General features: G+C 42.0%; 1 protein-coding gene across 1 annotated transcript in view; it reads left to right on the forward strand.

The window, feature by feature from the left end:
• The window catches only part of LOC126176631 (putative inorganic phosphate cotransporter), a 154,753-nt gene extending 138,044 nt beyond the window's left edge, over positions 1 to 16,709 (forward strand). Inside the window, exons 9-11 of the mRNA XM_049923790.1 lie at positions 7,522 to 7,645; positions 15,094 to 15,121; positions 16,575 to 16,709. Coding sequence (XP_049779747.1) covers positions 7,522 to 7,645; positions 15,094 to 15,121; positions 16,575 to 16,608 — 186 coding nt within the window. The 3' untranslated portion in view covers positions 16,609 to 16,709. The remainder of the gene's footprint in view (positions 1 to 7,521; positions 7,646 to 15,093; positions 15,122 to 16,574) is intronic.
• The last annotated feature ends 3,966 nt before the right edge of the window (positions 16,710 to 20,675 follow it).

Below are 20,675 nucleotides of genomic sequence, written 5' to 3' on the forward strand. Positions count from 1 at the left end.
TAAACGTAGGTCATTACTGCTAAGACGTAGGTTTTTGCTGTACTGTACTTTGCAATAAACCAGCAGAGACCGCGAGACCAATAAACATAATAATAAATCTTACCTCAGTGTAAACATATAATTGTCTAAAGCAATGAAGAAAATACTGTTCGTCAGACTCAACACTCGAACCCTGAGCCCCATGCACTGGAGTCGCGTTCGTGAGCCCGCAGCCACACCGAAGAAAATACGTGACTATTGACGTGATGATCAGGTTGACAGAGAGATACGTTCAAACGCTGCACGTGCAGCGAGGTACTTCATATCGCTACGTCTCATGTGCAACACTTCTCATCCCCTTTTGTGGTGTTTCTCGATATCTCAGGTTCCATGTGTCTGACATTAAATTACTTGTCTCAACGTCATCTACAACACTTCGGAGGCTCTTAAAAATTAATAAGAATCGCCCTGTGTACCGCCTAGTAAAGCACGTAATCTGGAGTTTAATCTAAGCACCACTGTTCTCTACTACACATCGTTGCGTTCAAGGTACTGCCTTTCTCGGACGTTAGCACTAAGGTACCCTGCTGTTGAGTGGGTACCTACAGTTCAAAGTGGACTCGAAAGCACGGTGCAACTAGGCGAAACACAAGGGTCTAGCAAGAAGCATTGAACAGCTTACACTCCGATGAATAATTGGAGAGTCATTCTGTTGGCGTAGTTCTGGTGTGTGACTATAGTGCTTATTTTTCGTCCCTCTAAATGATTTTTCAACATTCGAAACTGTACGATACAGATTTATAGAAGGCTAGCTGAGTACCCAGCACTGCCCGGGTGTGCATTTATTCCAGCCTTCTATTAGTCCATCTCCTCCATTTCTCTCTGTCTGCACATCCCCTCCTTCACCGATTCTTTGTCCATATTCTCCATACACTGCCTCGGCCCACACCCTGCACGCTCCCATGCTCTGTCCATATCCTCTCTCAGTCCACGTCCTCCTCCACCTCGCGCCTGTTCATTTCATTCTCTCTCCTTTCTGTCCATCTGCTCCTCTCCTCCCTCTCTATCCGTCTCTTCCTGACTCGCGGGATAACTGCGTGATCTTAGGCGTCTTGACACGGTTCGTGCGGCTTCCCCCGTCAGGGGTTCGAGTCCTTCCTCCCTGTGTTGTCTTCAGCGTAAGTTAGCTTAAGTAAGATTAAGGAGCATGTAAGCCTAGGTACCGATGAGCTCGGCAGTTTGTCCCATAACAACTTGCCACAAATTTCAAAAATTTCATCTCTTCCTTCTACATTTTTCCGTCCATTTCTTCGTCCACCCTCTCTCTACTGTCTCCTCCTCACCCTCTCTCTGGCCATTTTCTCCTTTTTTCTTAACACCACAGGTCGTACCTGATATTTGTACCAACTTTTGGATTTAGGATGAGCTTTCTACCCGTGGCTATGCCTACATACGCAGATATAAATTATATTTCAAGTATGTTTAACATATTTCACTCATATTTTACACATATTTCACGAGTATATGTACAGTAATAAGATTCTGCACATGAATCCAGTGGTTTATGTGGCTACTGTCAGCGAAATGTGCTGTGAGTAGAGTCAACAGTATGGAAGCAGAGTTTAAACGTCTTGCATGATGCGGCAGTTCATGCATCTCAATGTTTATGATTCCATATCATCTGTATTATGTGTCTTACTGTGATATACTTTTTTAATATATTCAGTGGCATGTGTGGATACATCTCCGTATTTGACGTCATAACTCCTGAACTAAGTGTCTTCTGACTGGTTTGATGCGGCACGCTATGAATTCCTCTCCTGCGCCAACTGCTCAGAGTAGCACTCGTAACATACGTCCTCAGTTATTTGCAGCATGTATACCAGTCTCTGTCTTCCACTACAGTTTTTGTCCTCCACTGCTCCCTCCAGTACCATGGAAGTCATCCCCCAAGTCTTAACAGATGTCCTATCGTCCTGTCCCTTCTCCTTGTCAATGTTTTCCACATATTCATTTCCTGCCAATTCTGCGTAGAACCTCCTCATTCTTTACGTTATCAGTCTACAAAATTTTCGAGATTCGTCTAGAGCACCACATCTCAGATGCTTTCATTCTCTTCTGCTTTGCTTTTCCTACAGTCCATGTTTCACTACTATACAATGATGTGCTGCAAACGTACATTCTCAGAAATTTCTTCCCCAGATTAAGACCTACATTTAATTCTAGTTCACTTCTCTTAGCTTGGAATACCCGTCTGCCAGTGCTAGTCTGCTTTTGATTTCCTCTTTGCTCCGTCCGTCATTGGTTATTTTCTGTCTAGGTAGTAGAATTCCTTGACTTCATCTACTTCGTGACCATGAATCCTGATGTTAAGTTTTTCGCTGTCCTCATTTCTGCTACTCGTCATTACCTTCGTCTTTCTTCGATTTACTCCCAATCCCTATTCTACACTCATTAGACCACTACATTGGGCAGATCATGTAATTCTTCTTCACTTCCACTCAGGATAGCTATCTCATCAGCTGGTCGTGTCATCCTTTCACCTTGAAGTTCAGTTCCACTCCTGAACCTTTCCATTATTTCCATCATTATTTCTTCGATGTACAGATTGAACGGTAGGGGCGAAAGACCACATCCCTGTCTCACACTCTTCCTAATCCGAGCACTTCGTTCTTAGTCGTCCACTCTCATTATTGCCTCATGGCTCTTGTACATATTGTACATTACCCGTCTCTCCCTATAGGTTAACCATATTTTGCTCAGAATTTCGGACATCTTGCACCGTTTTGCATTGTCGAACGCTTTTTCCAGGTCGACAAACTCTATGAAAATGTCTTGATTTTCCTTTAGCCTTGTTTCCATTATAAACACCAACGCCAGAACTGCCTCTTTGGTGCCTCTACCTCTCCTAAAGCCAAGCTGATCTTCATCTAACACATCCTCAATTTTCTTTCCCATCCATCTGTGTATTATTCTTGTCAACACCTTGGGTGTATGAGCTGACTGCGCAATAATTCTTGGATTTGTCAGCTGTTTCAGTCTTCGGAATTATGTGGATGATATTTTTTCTAAAGTGATGTCGCCAGACTCATATATTCTGCACACCAACGTAAATAATTGTTTGGTTGCCACTTCCCTCAATGGGTTTAGAAATTCTGATGAAATGTTATCTATCACCTCTGTCTTACTTTATTTTAAGTCCTCCAAAGCTCTCTTAAATTCTAATTCTGGTACTGGATCCCCTGTCTCGTGTAAATCGACTCCTGTTTTTTCTTCTATCACATCACAGAGTTCTTCCCCCTCATAGAGAATTTCAGTGTATTCTTTCCACCTATCTGATCTCTCCTCTCCATTCAATAATGGAATGCCCGTTGCGCTCCTAATGTTACCACCCTTGCTTTTAATTTAACTGAAGATTTTTGGACTTTCCTATGTGCTGTATCAGTCCTTCTGATATCATTTCTTTTCCGATTTCTTCACATTGTTCATACAGCCATTTCGTCTTACTTTCCCTGCACTTTCTACTTATTTCGTTCGTCAGTAACTTGTATTTCTGTATTCCGGAATTTCCTTGAACATTTTTGTACTTCCTTCTTTCATCGATCAACTGAAGTAATTCTTCTATTACCATGGTTTCTTCGCAGTTACCTTCTTTGTAACTATGTTTTTCTGTGATTGCACTTTTTAGAGATGTCTATTCCCCTTCAATTATACTGCCTACTGTATCTATAGCCTTAGAGAACTCCAAGGGGATCTTGTCATTACTTAGTACTTCCGTATCCCTCTTCTTTGCGTACTGATTCTTCCTAATTAATCCCTTAAACTTCAAGCTACTCTTCATCACTACTACATTGTGATTTCAGTCTATATCTGCTCCTGGGTGCATTTTACTATCCAGTGTCCGATTTCGGAATCTCTGTTGACCATGATGTAATCTAACTGAAATCTTCCCGTATCACCCGGCCTTTTCCAAGTATACCTCCTCCTATCGTGAATCTTGAACAGAGTATTCGCAATTACTAGATGAAATTTGTTACAGAAATCAATCAGTCTTTCTCCTCTCTCATTCCTTGTCCCTTCCCCTAGAAGTTCGTTCGAGTCCCCCATAAGTATGAGATTTTCATCTGCCTTTACGTACTATATCACCATTTCAGTATCGTCCTTTATCTCTTCATCTACAGCTTGCGGTGTAGGCGTGTTTACCAGAACTATCGTTGCCGATGTAGGTTAGCCGTCGATTTTGATAATACGAGGGCAGTTCAATAAGTAATGCAACACATTTTTTTTCTCGGCCAATTTTGGTTGAAAAAACCGGAAATTTCTTGTGGAATATTTTCAAACATTCCCGCTTCGTCTCGTATAGTTTCATTGACTTCCGACAGGTGGCAGCGCTGTACGGAGCTGTTAAAATGGCGTCTGTAACGGATGTGCGTTGCAAACAACGGGCAGTGATCGAGTTTCTTTTGGCGGAAAACCAGGGCATCTCAGATATTCATAGGCGCTTGCAGAATGTCTACGGTGATCTGGCAGTGGACAAAAGCACGGTGAGTCGTTGGGCAAAGCGTGTGTCATCAACGCCGCAAGGTCAAGCAAGACTGTCTGATCTCCCGCGTGCGGGCCGGCCGTGCACAGCTGTGACTCCTGCAATGGCGGAGTGTGCGAACACACTCGTTCGAGATGATCGACGGATCACCATCAAACAACTCAGTGCTCAACTTGACATCTCTGTTGGCAGTGCTGTCACAATTGTTCACCAGTTGGGATATTCAAAGGTTTGTTCCCGCTGGGTCCCTCGTTGTCTAACCGAACACCATAAAGAGCAAAGGAGAACCATCTGTGCGGAATTGCTTGCTCGTCATGTGGCTGAGGGTGACAATTTCTTGTCAAAGATTGTTACAGGCGATGAAACATGGGTTCATCACTTCGAACCTGAAACAAAACGGCAATCAATGGAGTGGCGCCACACCCACTCCCCTACCAAGAAAAAGTTTAAAGCCATACCCTCAGCCGGTAAAGTCATGGTTACAGTCTTCTGGGACGCTGAAGGGGTTATTCTGTTCGATGTCCTTCCCCATAGTCAAACGATCAACTCTGAAGTATATTGTACTACTCTTCAGAAATTGAAGAAACGACTTCAGCGTGTTCGTAAGCACAAAAATCTGGACGAACTTTTCCTTCTTCATGACAACGCAAGACCTCACACAAGTCTTCGCACCCGAGAGGAGCTCACAAAACTTCAGTGGACTGTTCTTCCTCATGCACCCTACAGCCCCGATCTCGCACCGTCGGATTTCCATATGTTTGGCCCAATGAAGGACGCAATCCGTGGGAGGCACTACGCGGATGATGAAGAAGTTATTGATGCAGTTCGACGTTGGCTCCGACATCGACCAGTAGAATGGTACCGTGCAGGCGTACAGGCCCTCATTTCAAGGTGGCGTAAGGCCGTAGCATTGAATGGAGATCATGTTGAAAAATAGTGTTGTGTAGCTAAAAGATTGGGGAATAACCTGGTGTATTTCAATGCTGAATAAAACAACCCCTGTTTCAGAAAAAAATGTGTTGCATTACTTATTGAACTGCCCTCGTAATAACCCTATCACTGAACTGCTCACAGTAACAGTCTATGCCCTAGCCTCCTATTCGTAACGAACCCTATTCTCTTTAGGCCATTTTCTGCTGCTGTTGATATTACCCTATACTCATCTGACCGGAAAGCCTTCTCTTCTTTCCATTTCACTTCACTAGCCTCTATTATATCTAGATTGAGTCTTTGCATTCCCCTTTTCAAATTTTCTGCGTTCTCTGACACGTTCAGGCTTCTGACATTCCACGCTCCGACTGGAAGAATGTTATCCTTTCGTTGGTTATTCAGCCTTTTTCTCACGGTCACCTCCCACTTGGCAGTCCCCTTCAGGAGATCCGAGGAAATGGGGCTCTATTCCGGAATCTTTTGCCAATGGACAGATCATCAAGACATTTTTTTCAATTACAGGCCACATGTCCTGTGGACACACTTTATGTGTCTTTATTGCAGTGGTTTCCATTGCCTTCCTCATGCCGTTGATCATTCTTCCGACTTTTTGGGCAGTTTCCTGTCCCATGGACAAGAAAGTACCCCCACCTCTGTTCGCTTCCCAGTTTTCTTTGACAAGGCCGTTGGTAGAATGAGGATGGCTTCTCTTACCGGAACTCTTCGGCCGTCAATGCTGGTTATTGATCAAAATTTAATCGGCGGTAGGTTTCGAACCCGGGACCGAAAACGTTTTGAATACTAATCTGAGACACTACCCCTACATTATGCTTGTCGTACAATGATATAATTTTGCTGGTACATTGAGTGGTATACGTGAATTCTGTCTGCAAACTGTGTAGCGGAAACGGTTAGTTGTAAAGAAATGATAAATTAAAAACAGTATTCTTATGAGGCATTATTATTGTTAGTATTGCACGTACAGTGAAAATGTAGTAAGGGATAAACGTTTATTTTCATCAATTTGTGGGATTATCAGCGAGAAAAGTTTCGCAAGGGTTTGAATTTATCTGCAAAGTTCGTTGCACGTGAGCTATACTGATTTTCCACCCACACCCCTCTGATACATAGGTAGTCTTACCCCACAGCAATTTTTTCCAGTCAGTAAGTGATATGTCTACCTAATTTGGTTGACATCGGGCCAGTGGTGTAGGAGTGTAGGAAGTATGTAACATACATACATACATACATACATAAGTATGTACACTGATTTTAAAATACATATGGATACTGATTTACACAGTTTGACAATCGAAATTTAACGCCGGCGCAACTGTTCTCGTGAATATTTCTGATATGGATTTATAAGCCTGTGCCATCAGAAAGTATTTCATGGTTTGAAGAGCCTTTTTGTGGGCAGTTTTACCGTTAGTGAAACATGAAAATCAATTATGCTTGAATGAAGAGTAACCCATTTCTTTCTACTGTCATTTTACATCACCATTTAGATGATCATTGGTCATAATAACCCAGTTAGCTCCCTGGTTCAAATGGTTCAAATGGCTCTGAGCACTATGGGACTTAACTTCTGTGGTCATCAGTCCCCTAGAACTTAGAACTACTTAAACCTGACTAACCTAAGGACATCACACACATCCATTCCCAAGGCAGGATTCGAACCTGCGACCTTAGCGGTCGCGCGGTTCCAGACTGTAGCTCCTAGAATCGCTCGGCCACATCGGCCGGCCGTTAGCTCCCTATCGTGGGATGGAATCGTTTGCTAAAATTACTTTCGTCGGCAATATTCTCATTTAAACGAGGATGCGACGAGTGATAATTGACAGCCCAGTGTATGACAATATTTGGTTTCAACAATAAAGTAAATATTGTCGTATTTGACATTTCAGTATAGGTGATATGTATAGAAAGTTTGAGGTAAAATGATAAACACAATGTAACTTGTACCAAAGGCCTACTGATTTTTCTTGGACACGGTTAGTAAGGGCTAATGCTTGTAAAGTAGTGAGGATAGCGAGTGCTTCATTCCTCGTCCGGCCTGACTGTTTCAGCAAACGAGGGGTCAGTGGGACATCATGTTCCTCATCTCTGCCGGCGTGGGCTTGGTCACGTTCCTGCTGTACTTGGTGCTGGCCACCGACAAGGAGCAACCCTGGAACAGGCCTGAAGAAGAAGGTCTGTACCGACGTGCACGGATTTGTACTTCTCATTTCCAAAAATACGCACCATTCTACTTTCTCTGCAGTACTCTTGCAAAGGTGGTGATAAAAGCTTAAATCATCAGTGTTCACAAGAACTTTCAGAATCCAAACTGCAGCTGATCCAACGCAGAGAACGTAGTTCTTATGTCACTACCGACACCCCATAGAAAAGAAACTTTTCATGGCACAACTTACGCTAAGAATTTACTAGAAGGGTTCTCTTTTATCAATGATATGTTGTAAGCACCAGTAGTATCTCCTACAGAATTATAGAGCTTTATCCTTTCGGGAACTGCGTTGATAGAGACAATGTGGTTTGTTTTCGTATGATTTTGATGAACGGTTTTAATTCGAGTCTGCGTTGTCTGGTTCACGTCTCTTATTTGTATGGCTGTTGTCATCCACATGTATCTCTACTTATTTATGCGCAGTTTATATAAGATATACGTTCCTCCTTCGAATACTATTCTTTTCACTAGTCTCTGGCCCTTACAAAATATTGCGCAGTAGCGAAACGTAGGTCAGGCGTTCAGTACGAGCTGCGCTCAATAATGAATCAGCTTTGTCAGATTCAATTGCAGTGCAGCTACTTGTAATGGGATTTCCGCTCTGGAAACAAAAATAGTGGCAAAAATTCAGTTTCCTGGACTCGTAATTCTGTTGTCTCTTTTGATAAGCTTGTTTTCAAATGAGCTTCCTCCCGTCGCTTGTTCTATCTGCATGACCGTGTAGTTCGCTCTCTAATCTCTTTAGCATTAACTCCCCTCCATTAAGTCTGTATATCCCATTTTGATAACAGTGCTGCTGACATTTGTTTAATTCGTTGCTCGTGTATTAATTAGTGCTATTCTCCGTATCCATGCTCCTGTTTCACACACAATACTGCTCATATAGCATTATTTCAAGAGTATGTTATTTAAAGTATCTCGCGGAAGATGCCGTTGGACTTGTTTTCTGTTATTATACCACTGATTCAATAATAAATCAAGACACGACTTCCCATAAAACAAGATTCTATTGTAACTCACATCCAAACACCACACCTGCGGCTTACTCATCATCACATAAACTGTGCTTTCTGTCTGATGAACAGCTTTCCCAATTATTATCTTCAAGTGATTTGCTCTGTTTCATTTCACTTTAGGAGAACGAAGGCAATTCAGAAGAATGCATTTTTACTTCCTCTTGCTTGTCTACTTCAGCATTCAGGTGTTCTTAGGAAATATTTAATTATTTCTTGGATTAAAATTAAGCAGTACGGTCGTGCTGTCACAATAATGCTTGATTAAGTGCATGATTGTGTTGATTCATTGTATATGGGCCTTATTGTGTACCATTCTTGAGTGTTCTGAAATATGTTTTAGCGTTTATAATTCGAGGCACTTGTTCGCTGCAAGTAAACAAGAACATTCGTGAAAGGAAAGACCGCCCTATATTTCGCCAAGGTGAAGTTAGTAAATATATTTCTTCGGGCTTACGGACCAAATCTGTTATGTAGCACAGATATTTATTATTTCTCCTCCTCTTGCTCCTAATTTGAGCAATTTCGATGGTGACACATTTTCATCTCATCTATCAAAATTCCCTTTGGTCTTCATCTAAATTGTACATACGATCATTTATCAGCAAGCTTCACCTCTAGCTAACCATCTCTGTGTTACATTTCCTTTCAGTTTGTAAGACTGTGTTGACACTATCTTCATTTATGTGTAGTATTTCTAAGACAACAAAACATGCGAAGCACCAGAATGGGACGGAATCAGTAGACGCGATGTATATGTAAAGACAAACAGTTTCAGAAAAATTAGATGATTTATTCAAGAGCAAGTCAATAACGCGGTGATCCACCTCTGCCCCTTATACAAGCAGTTATTTAGCTTGACATTGATTGACAGAGTAGCTGGGTGTCCACCTGAGGGACATCGTCCCAATCTCAGTCCAACTGGTGCATTAGACTGTCAAAATTCCGAGCTGGTTGGAGGGTCCTGCCCACAATTTTCTAATCGTTTTCAACTGGGGAGAGATCTGGCGACCTTACTGGAGAAGGCAGGGTTTTGCAAGGACGAAGACAAGCTGTAGAAACTCTCGCCGTTTGTGGGCGGCCATTATCTTGCTTCGCTGGTTTTCGGAGTCAATTCGAAGCGGGACTCATCTCTGAAGACAATTCTGCTCCAGTCAATGAGATTCCAGACCGACGACGCCCCGGCGGTGGGATATCAACCTGAGTGTCGCCCCCCATAATGCTCGACAATCAGGAGCAATGGTCTGCTGTACCATTTCTTTTCATTATAGGACCCTTCTGGTTGTCATCCGCGGCACAGTGGTACGTCGACGATGTTCTGCGCCATCCTGAACTTACATTTAAGCAAGATAATGCTCGCGCGCACACCGCGAGTGTTTCTATTGCTCATCTTCGCTTTTGCCAAACGCTACTACGACCAGAAAATCCACCGGATCTCTCCTCAGTTGTGAACGTTTGGAGCATTATGGACAAGTTCCAACGATGTAACGCACCAACTGGACAGAATTTGGCACGCTATCCCTCAGGAGCACATACAAAACTCTATCGATCAATGCAAAGCCGAATAACCGTTTGCGTAAGGGCCAGAGGTAAAGCAAAAAGTTATTGCCATTTCCTGTTTGTGAAGCTCGCTTATATAAATCATCTATTTCTTTCGAAATTGTAATAATTTGATTGTCTGTAGATGTATATCAGATCTACCAATTTCGGTCCCATTAGGATAATGCCTTCGTAGTGCGTCGGTTTCCTTCTTAGAGCGTATTTTCATTTCTTCTTCAGTTTTTATGCTTTTTTTCCCTTGATGCTTTTCATTCCATCTGTAGCCATTTAGGATATCCTTTCTACATTACTATACTAGCGAAAACTGCAGCACTGTGACGTTAATTCCGCATATGACTTACAATGATACGTTCAGAGGAATAAAAAAATACCGTACGTACTAAATCAGTATCGGTTGAAACACCGTATACCCGAGTAACTGCAAGCCTTCTAATATGACTATAAAGTTTCCCCTGAAGGAAAGCCATGAACGTGTGACCGAAAGGCGAAATCGCAGACATGTTAGTCAGCTAACGTGTCAAGAGATGGATGCATAAAGGGGGAGGTATATGCACTGCAGCTAAGTGGTCTTGCACGTTAGTTGCAACATTTGGACGGGAATTCTCCTCATAGAACGCATATAGAATAATGTACTTGAAGAAAGGAACTATCTCGAGCTCTAAAACTTTCAGATGCAGCAGTCTGTCTACATTTCAACGCTACAACACTACAACTCAGAACAGTTTGGATCACTGTCACATTATTATTATTATTATTATTATTATTATTAGCGTATCCATCAATTACAGTAATATACATTCAGCAAAACAAAGAAATATATATAAAAATGTACATGTGAAATTATATACAGTACACAAGTTTTAAAACGGCGCAGACTACACTCGAATGTTGATGGACTCGATCCAGCGGAGTGCCTCGTGGGATGCTAGATGGAGCTTCTCAATGCCACCAGGGAAGCGTCTGATTGGACATTCATTCACAATGTGGCCCATTGTTTGGGTGTCAACACAGTCATACACACTGTCACTTGAAAAGCCCCACTTGTGCATTTTGTATTTGCACCTACCCTCTTCAGTCCGATATCTGTTTAACTGCACCCACACCTCCTTTGGTTGGTGGAAGCCTGGAACTGGAACTGTTGGATTGTCGGGTTCTTGTAGCTTGCCACTCACGTTTCCGCTCTGCGTCCTGGTCGAATCCTGTGGATAGCATTTGGATTCCCATTTCACATGATGGTCTTCTAGATTTGGGGCGTTTCCTGGGCAGTGATAGCAAGTGGTCATGAACAGGGATCGAGTTGTTTTCAGAAACTTACTGACAGAGGTTGTAAAGAGCAGATTTTCACATGATATCACACTAACGATAACGTCACTATGCGTTTGTCCAGTACTAGCCGTAGTACATGCACTATACTTCCACTGCGTTTCACATCCCTTAATTGCTTCTGTAGCTCATCTCATCAGAAAAGAGGCTATGTTCCCAGTCAGTAGAGCACTAATGATCGTTTTAACTCAATGGTGTGTTTGCTTTGACATCATGTGTATCCTGTAGATGAGTCCAGAATGTGATGGAAGACATTTGTGGCAGTGCCCGATCACTGTACCTGCGATGAAAGTCTGCCACGTGCGGGTTTGTCATCCTGTGCTGTCATATTTGGTGCTGCAATGTCTGGTTATGATTATTCACCTGCTAGATTGCTTACAAAACACGCAACTCAATCTAGAATACCGTTCGCATAGGACCCATTACAGATTGGAGAAATAGGGGATATTTAAGAACGCCAAAGAAGTGACATTAGCAGCCGTCCACTGCAGTGGACAGCTGCACCAGACGGTTCAGCGAGGAACCTAGGAATATACCACAGTCACATATCGGTGCTGTAAAGTGTACAAAGAGAAGATTACACCTATTACAGCACCCACAGAATCATTTTAGTGTCCATTCTTCTCCCGCTCCATTCATGAATGGAACGAAAAGAAACCCAAAATACGTGGTGCAGTCCGAAGTACCCTCAACTATGTACTTCACACTGGTTTGAAGATTATAAATGTATATGTAGTTGTGACTGTAGATGTAAACGTAGAATTAGATGTAGATGACCTCTTTAGAGCAACCGCTCCTGTTATCCAATTTGGCCCCGTAAGAGCTGCAGCTGCACGAAAGAATAAAATAGATTCGGTCCCGTTCAAAATCTGAGACATGATCGTACCTTGGTCTTCGCCAAAAAGACGCATAGTGATATTTATCCCTGCAGCTATGAATAAGGAGCTTACAGTTCTTACAGAACACTATATGAGAAGGATATTTACAAAGAGCTCATGCTTGTCATATTGTAGGATAGTTCGTGTCACTTGAATGTCAGACACTGCTCCGACTTAATTTTTTTCTCCTTCCATTTCTCGTCATGATGTGCCATTTATCACGAACAATAACTTCGTTTTGAGGTTATGTGAACTTCTTTTTACTCCGCATGTCTTCATACTGGATCTTGTACACTGAAGACACGCATGGGTCATACTGCTAGGGAAGCTGCTCACATGTTACGGTATGTGTACTGTCATATGACTCATGAATGCGTGGTTGATTGGTAACCGACAAGCATGGTCACAGTTTTGTTAGAAGATTGTGAAACCAAGTCACAACTTTTCTACATCTTACAACGAATGTACGATCGTCATGAGAGCATCATAGCTGCAGGGCGTTTCCAGCGATAATAAAGGTTGAATGACTTAATTTACTTCATTAGTAAGAGCCAACACGTAAAAAGGGCATGGCCTGCGCCTTACATAAATCCAGCGACGGAGTCGAAAGCGAGGGCACCGAACCACATCGAACCGATTCATACGTTTCCATTTTTAATTGTCCGTTCAGCAATATCATGTCTTCAACTGACGAATCGGCGCTACTGCTGAGGAAGTTACTGAATCTTACCGCTATTCGGCTCCGAATCGCCACAAAGTTTACTCTACGTCTTCTCTATCGGTAAAGCTTCTCTTTTAACTACTTTCGGTAAATGAGTCCGAAGCAACAAAAAATAATAAATGTAAGAATTTAGCTACTTGTGTAATAACACCGGAAATCACGGACTATGACCATTACTATGAAGCAAAGGATTTCTTTCGGGCAATCAAAAGACTCATAAAGTGAGTGTTAAATGAAAAGAACTATTGTGGAAAGAAGGAGTAGCATATTAACTGAAAAGACGAAATATTAGATATTAGAAAATTATTTTAGTGTTCCCCTAAGTAACGAAGATCCAGTCGAATCATGAGAGATAGTGAAAGTGAGGAGATTAATGACCTACCACACTATGGAAGAACTGAAGAGTAATTACAATATGAAGATCAACGAGGGACCTGCATATGGAGGAACACTGAAATGAAGGAAAATTGGCTGCACCTCGTGATACTGTGCCTAACGCAAAACATCATCAGTTGCACGAAGAAAATGACTAAATGAACTCGGATATGGCCAGTTCACAAAAATGGCCAATCGAAAGACTGTAGCAACTCTCGAGCTACACTCCTTAAAATACAAAATGTTTTTTATTTGTTGTAAAGATTTGTAAAAGCCATGGAACACACCTTGCCTGACCACCAAAAGACTTCCGTCAAGAGCGCTGAACTGTGCATAACACATTTATTGTGGGTACTTTCGTAAAATTGTGAAACGTATCCTTTTATCTCTGTTTATTGACTTTAAAAAAGACGCAAGACCACAACCATCGCGACTGTCTACATGATATCATCGTTGTTAACTATAACTGGACAGATGAACAACCTAACAAGAATAAGCACGCAAGAATCGCTATCAGCACTACTTTGTGATGAAGAGGTGTCTGTGGAGTTCTAAATGGAATGTTGGGTCATGTAGTGTGATAAATTATTCTCACTTCTACTTGATCAACTTGTGGAATGCTATCTGAGCTCAGTTATAGCAGATCAATGGCATAAAATAGAACGGACATCGTATGTGCCGTACGCAGATCTTCTGGTGATATGCAAAGAGAAATAGAAAATTAGAATCATGACAGAAGGTATTATGTAGCACGCCGACCTTCCAATAATCACCTGAAGTCTGATGGAAGTGTAAAAGATGTGACTGTACTTCGTGGAGGCACATGCCTTCCATTTGTGACAAATACTGAATTGTGAGAAAAAACATTAGTGTGATGCTACATTCGGAGTACCTCTGTGTAGCGAAAATGTTCGATGACGATAGAAAATCGTAGATTACAAGAGGGCTCTGGAATACGTTGTTATGCATGGATAACAAAAACAAAATTTTGAAATAGTGAGATCCCAATGGTGCCGGATGCCTTACCATTTAAATATGGTATTTAAATATGTACCATAGACCGAAGAGGACGTCTTTCAAAGTACGACGGGGTCTTATTTAACAGGAACAACTGAAGGACTAAATGAAACAATTCCAGATTTATAGGCCTTGTAGAAACAAAACTGGACTTTTTCAATTGACTGCAGTTCTCTTCATTTCCTTTTAAAAATTCAACCAGTTATGACAAAATTCAGCTTCATTGTATTTCGAATGAAACAAAACGTTTACTGCTGATTGTCTTTCATTCACGCGCAATATTGGTGCTGCAACAGGTGCGTCTTTTTGGATGTTCTGTGATGCTGTAGATGTACGTCTAAATAGATACGCTAGCAAAGCTTTTCTAAGCTCTCACATTTGCAGTAGCCAGCGTAGCTGAAATAATCAGTGAGATATTTCTGGAATTTTTAGACAAACTAGGAACTAGGAATGTAGTCTCTTTGATATTATGAATGAAATGTCTTAACTGTGCCATACTGTTCATTGTTTCTTTGCTTACAATCAAGATTGGTGCGGATCGATGGAGATGATCAGGTAATGAGCTTAGTTTTGACCCAGTTGACTTATAGATTCCGATTAGCACCTGTAGCAGATCACTTACCGCTTTGTGAAGCTAGACCCTGGATACCTTTCACCGTTGACTCCTATCTCAGAAAATGTGGATGTAAGAAGTAATATACAACGTTTCCTACGACAGCGAATGTAGAACGCATCCTACCACATACATGCACATCCTATGTTCCTTATTTACTAGAAAATTCAATTCTCCATTATCATTTTATCCCACCAGTTAAATGTTGGGCTTATCACTCGTAGAGGAGGGAAATGTCGTTGGAACTGAGGAACTGCTAAAGTAATTTCAACCAAATTTTGTACATATATGATTCACTAAATGATAAAATAAATTTTGTGGGAGCACTGTACCCTAGCATCCTTATGACTGGATGCGGAGAGGGTGAAATTTGATGAACGTATTACTAAGTGGGAAAGTTTTCTATGGAAATATGACATCCAGAAGTCAAGAGGGGTGGAAGTGAGATGATACGTAAAACATAGAGTAACTCTCAAACGCCGAGAGCAATTAATCTGACTTACTACTTGAAAAAAGAAGATACCGTATGAGTAAGACAATAGTAGATCACGTAGAAGTTTCAAGGGGGTATACAGAAATAAAGCTAGGGTCTAATTCATGGGTTTCGGAGTCAAAAAGATGATTGCTTACAGTCCCAGTGACATTTAAGTGCAAGTTCAGTCGAACAGAATGAAAGGCTAGGGGTGGGTTCCAAATCGCCTTGCTTTTACGACAGAAAAATTCATGTTGGGCATGAATTGATAATTCAGTCAAGATATTATACAATCTTCATTCTGGAAGGGAAAGAAAAACTGCTGTTTAAACCAAGTTTTTTCGTTGAATTAATATTTTTTTATACTGACCTTATTGTCTTGTTACACATATAAATAAAGTTGCTTTGATTTTTCTCTATAAATAGATTTAGTTCCTTTTGCTGTCTAAAAGCACTCAGAGGCAAACAAATAATCATGTAATGTCATGTAATCAGCTAATATTTTTTAATATGAATAACCACTTCACCTAAAAAATTATAAAAATTTGGAGAATGCATCATATAAATTTTTCAGTATAATTTCTATAATTGAAGCAGTCATTTATTCTAGTTATTGACATGTGTGCCCGACAATGTAAAAAATGATTTTGTTTATTCTTACTCCTTTCGTGTATTATTTTCACTAATCATGAATACGCTGTATTTTCTATTGTAGTATTGTAGAAAAAAAATGCCAAAAGTTGTTAAATTACTAATATATAATTTTCAATCACAGCCTGAGAGGGAACTATAAAATTAAAATTTATAAATGTATAACATCATCCAATGTGTAATTTATATGGAGCTAAAATTTTTTGCTTTTATATATCAAGTACTCCATAGTATAGGACAAAATAATAATTTCGTATTTATTTTATTTGTAGTGTGTCAGATTCCAGAGACTCCGGAATCCTATAAGAAATTCGTCGAGGGTCATATCAACAATGCGTTTGAGAAGGAACAGTCAGTGCACATTTGAAATGCAGCTGTAAGCTGTGTTGGACGTTACGCTTAAATTAAGTCTCATATTTATTTAACTTTTGTAACGATTATTTGTTACCTGTTGTCTTGTAAATATTATGTAAATAGTTGTTGTGTAAAGATTGCAATGTTTTACAGATTAAATATATTGTGTTACATGAAAAAATACGTTTCTGTGACATATCCGATGACAGTTTAGTTATGCAGGTGCCCCCAAAAAACGAGAAACTCTTCAACTGAACGCACAGGAAGAAATACTAGTCCCACCTGCTGCTGTTCACGAGATGCAATTGGAATACGTACTCTCCAGAACTTTTATACGGAGTCACCTGTAGCTTTATACCGGTTAGGTTCTAGCACAAGTGACAGTCTTTGCACAACTGTAGTGCCTGCGTGTGCAAGTCAGCCCTAAACAATAAATCGAATGTTTCTGCTTCCTAATAGACACACACACACACACACACACACACACACACACACACACACACACACACACACATCGAGAGTCTATTTAATCGAATCTGAGTTTCATCTGGGGCAACTTCAACCTAACTTTGTACACATGTGACTTGGTACAAACAGACAGCTGTGTTCAGGGTAGGACACCTCTAGCTCCAGTACTTGTAGGGGATTGTATTGTGAACAAGATGACGTAAACGTGTAGCACTTGAACACCTGTACGAGTTAAAGTGAATACATACTCGGCTCAATCAGCGAAAAAATATAGTTTGGGTAAGAGACGACTAGCATGTGTGTTAGTGGAAAACCTCTAATTTTCAGGGTTTGTGATCTTAGGCTTTCCCAGTGAATCAGTTGTTTGTATCGTTGTCGGATGTCCAGCGGTCTGCAGTCGTTTTGGTATAAAAATATTTCGATAGCGTACCTTGCCATTATCTTCAGATGATTACCTGTTGAATGAGTGTCTTTGCTATTTCCAGCCTCCTTTACACTCTTTATCGTCCTCCATCCCTTCCTCCTCTGCCGCCCGCACGCCACGGATGGTGAAGTGATGGTGGGGTGTCTACGGTAGTGGTGTTTGTGGGGGTGTGGTTGTTGTGGCGGGGGAAGAGGGGGAGGGGGGCGCCGCTGGAAGCTGGGCGCGACCTTTGGTCCCTCAATTCTCCTGCGGTCTGCGTTGGGCGTGAAAGTCGCTCTCGGCCGATGCTATGATTTTAGTTGGCTGAGTGCTGGGTCCCAAGCTTTTCTGAGAATGAACCCAGTGTCTTTGTTGATCAGCCCGTCCGCCACTCTTATTTCAATAGACTCCTTCGGAACAGAGCCAAAACGACGGGCTCTGCCTCGACACTTCCGTTTCTTCATACTTCATGGAGTCCTCTGTAGCCATGCTATGTTTTGCAACCGCAGATTTTTTGGTTGCTTAAATTAAAAGTCTCTTCTGTGTTTTTGCGATTTTCTTCGACTGTCCGTCCAGTCTCCCCAAGGCTTGATAGGGCACGCGGTTTCGGAGTTGCACGGAAAACGCGTTTAATGTTACGTCGAGCCAGGATGCTGCCAGTTTTGTTCGATAATTGGCCGGCGCACGGCAGATACCCATTGTCATTTCCTCGTCGTCGTTTTCTGTCTGCTGGGGAAGTACTTTCTGTCTGGAAAGAAGTCGGGGCTGCCTCTGGTCGAAACGGTTCTCCTTGTAAACGTGCTTAATGTGGATTAGCTCCTTTGGTAAGCTTTCTTCGTCCGATATTGCGAGCATGCTGTGTACCTGTGTACGCAGCACACACTCACATTGTGAAGGAGGATGGAAGCTTGCAGCATGGAGACACTAATCATCGTTGGTGGCTTTCCTGTACACACTGAGTCGTATAGAGCGGTTCGTTCTGCACTTGACTAAGACGTCCGAGAAGGGCAGTTCGTCGTTCTCTTTAACCTCCATGGTGAATTATATAGTGAGGTGGAGAGGGTTTAGATGTTGGAGGAACTCCTAAAGTCTTTCACTCCCACGTGTGCACACCAAAAACGTGACGTCAACATATCTGAAAAAGCTGTTTCCCGAGCTTTCTGTTCGAAATTATTCATAAACAAGTTAGCCACAACTAGTGACAGAGAGCAAACTTGGCGACGCCATCCGTTTGTTCACACTAGTCGCCAGTGAAGTGAAAGGGTGTTAATACAAAGATCAGCTTGATGGTATCAGCAAGCGCACTCTGGTGAAAAGGGATACCACTTCAAAGCTTGTTGTAAGGTCCTGGTCACGGAGGCGTACATCTTGCAACTGTTGAGTGAAATGTACAGAGCTCCTGATGTGCTGCTGACGTTTACAACTTAGAGACTTAATGTTGCCGTTAGATGTTCCATTAAGTTTCGGGTGTGCAGCCGCAAGAATTCTCCTCCTTCTTCTAATATTTCGGCCGTATGATGTTCAGCCATCTTCAGAGTAAGCCGCAAGACTGCAGCTCCAGTGCTCGCCTCGACCCTTTATACTCGTGTACCGCGCAACTGCGCATGCGGCCACAGATGCAAAAGCGCCAAATGCGGCGGCAGAGACGTGCACAGTGCGCGAGTTACTTCTGTGACTCCGCAGTCGATCTGTGTTGGCATGTCGATATATAATTGTGAGCTGTACTGTGACGGCGTCTTTGTGAGTTTATTACAGCAAGTGCCGGATTCCATGGTTTATCAAGGTTGAAACCACTATCTCTATTAACTAAATTCGACGTCAAGCGAATTTCAATTGCCTCCTTGACTATCGATTCCCAAAAAGATGAGGTAGTTGCCAAAATTTCGACGTTGTCATACAACATACTGTGACCAGTGACCAGTGCCACTGCCGACGGGTTAGGTTTTACAAGCCCTGTGTACCTCCGGTGTTCTGTACATCTTTCTTGGACAGTACGAGTTGATTGTTCAATGTAAGAAAGGCCACATTCATATGGAATTATGTAAACTCCAGATTTTCGGAACAGAAAATCATCTTTGACGGAGCCCTCGAGTGCAGCGGTCTTGGATGGAGGACAAAAAATTACTTTTACTTTGTGTCTGCTGAGAATCCGTCCTATTTTTGATGAGAGGCCACCCACATATGGCAGGAAGGCCATCGATTTAAAGTTTTCTTCGTCTTCTTCTGCTTTCTTTGTGGCCTGTTTCGGTTTCATTTTCAGTGCCTTCTGTATTTTCTGTGGGGAGTACCCATTGTCTTCAAATACTCTTTGCAAGAGGAAAAGTTCATCTTGCAGACTGCTTTCGTCAGAAATAATATGCGCTCTATGGGTCAAAGTTCGGAGAACATTCATCGTCTGGGCAGGATGGTGGCAGCTATTTGCACGTAAATACAAATCCGTGTCCGTCGGCTTCTTATACACTTCATGTCCCAAAGTGCCATCTCTCTGCGCCGAACGAGAACATCCAGGAATGGAAGGCATCCCTCCTTTTCAATTTCCATTATGAACTTTATTTGATCGTGGAGGGAGTTCAGATGTCTTAATAAGTCTTGCAAGTTATCTTCACCATGGGGCGAAACTACAAAGGTATCATCAACATACCTCCAGAATACCGTGGGTTTCAAGTCAGACGATTCAAGTGTCTTCTCTGACACATTTGTATCTGTGGCCGCATGCGCAGTTGCGCGTTACGCGAGTATAAAGGGACGAAGCGAGCACTGGAGCGGCAGTTTTGCGGCTCACTCTGAGGATGGCTGAACGTTATACGGCAGAAATATTACAAGAAGAAGGAGAATTCTTGCGGCTGCACACCTCAAACTTAATGGAACAGTCTTTGCGCCGCCAAAACCTGAAGATTCACATTGCCGTTAGATGTTCAGCCAGCTGGTATGTTGGTTTGCCTACGTTGTTTACAATAAGACGTAGAGGAACATCCCGTTTATGATTCTGTGTTATGCTTCAGAGCCTAATGGTACAGCAGCTCGTCGTCGAAGCTTCTTGACGATTTACTTCGGCAGAGATTGGCGCAGAAGCTCGGCAGTGTTCTTCTTCAATCTGTTAGTAGGGTCTCCCTTCTATTTCCTGTTCGCTGGATCCTCGAATATGTCA

The sequence above is a fragment of the Schistocerca cancellata genome, chromosome 3 (assembly GCF_023864275.1).
Source record: "Schistocerca cancellata isolate TAMUIC-IGC-003103 chromosome 3, iqSchCanc2.1, whole genome shotgun sequence".
NCBI classification, from domain to species: domain Eukaryota; kingdom Metazoa; phylum Arthropoda; class Insecta; order Orthoptera; family Acrididae; genus Schistocerca; species Schistocerca cancellata.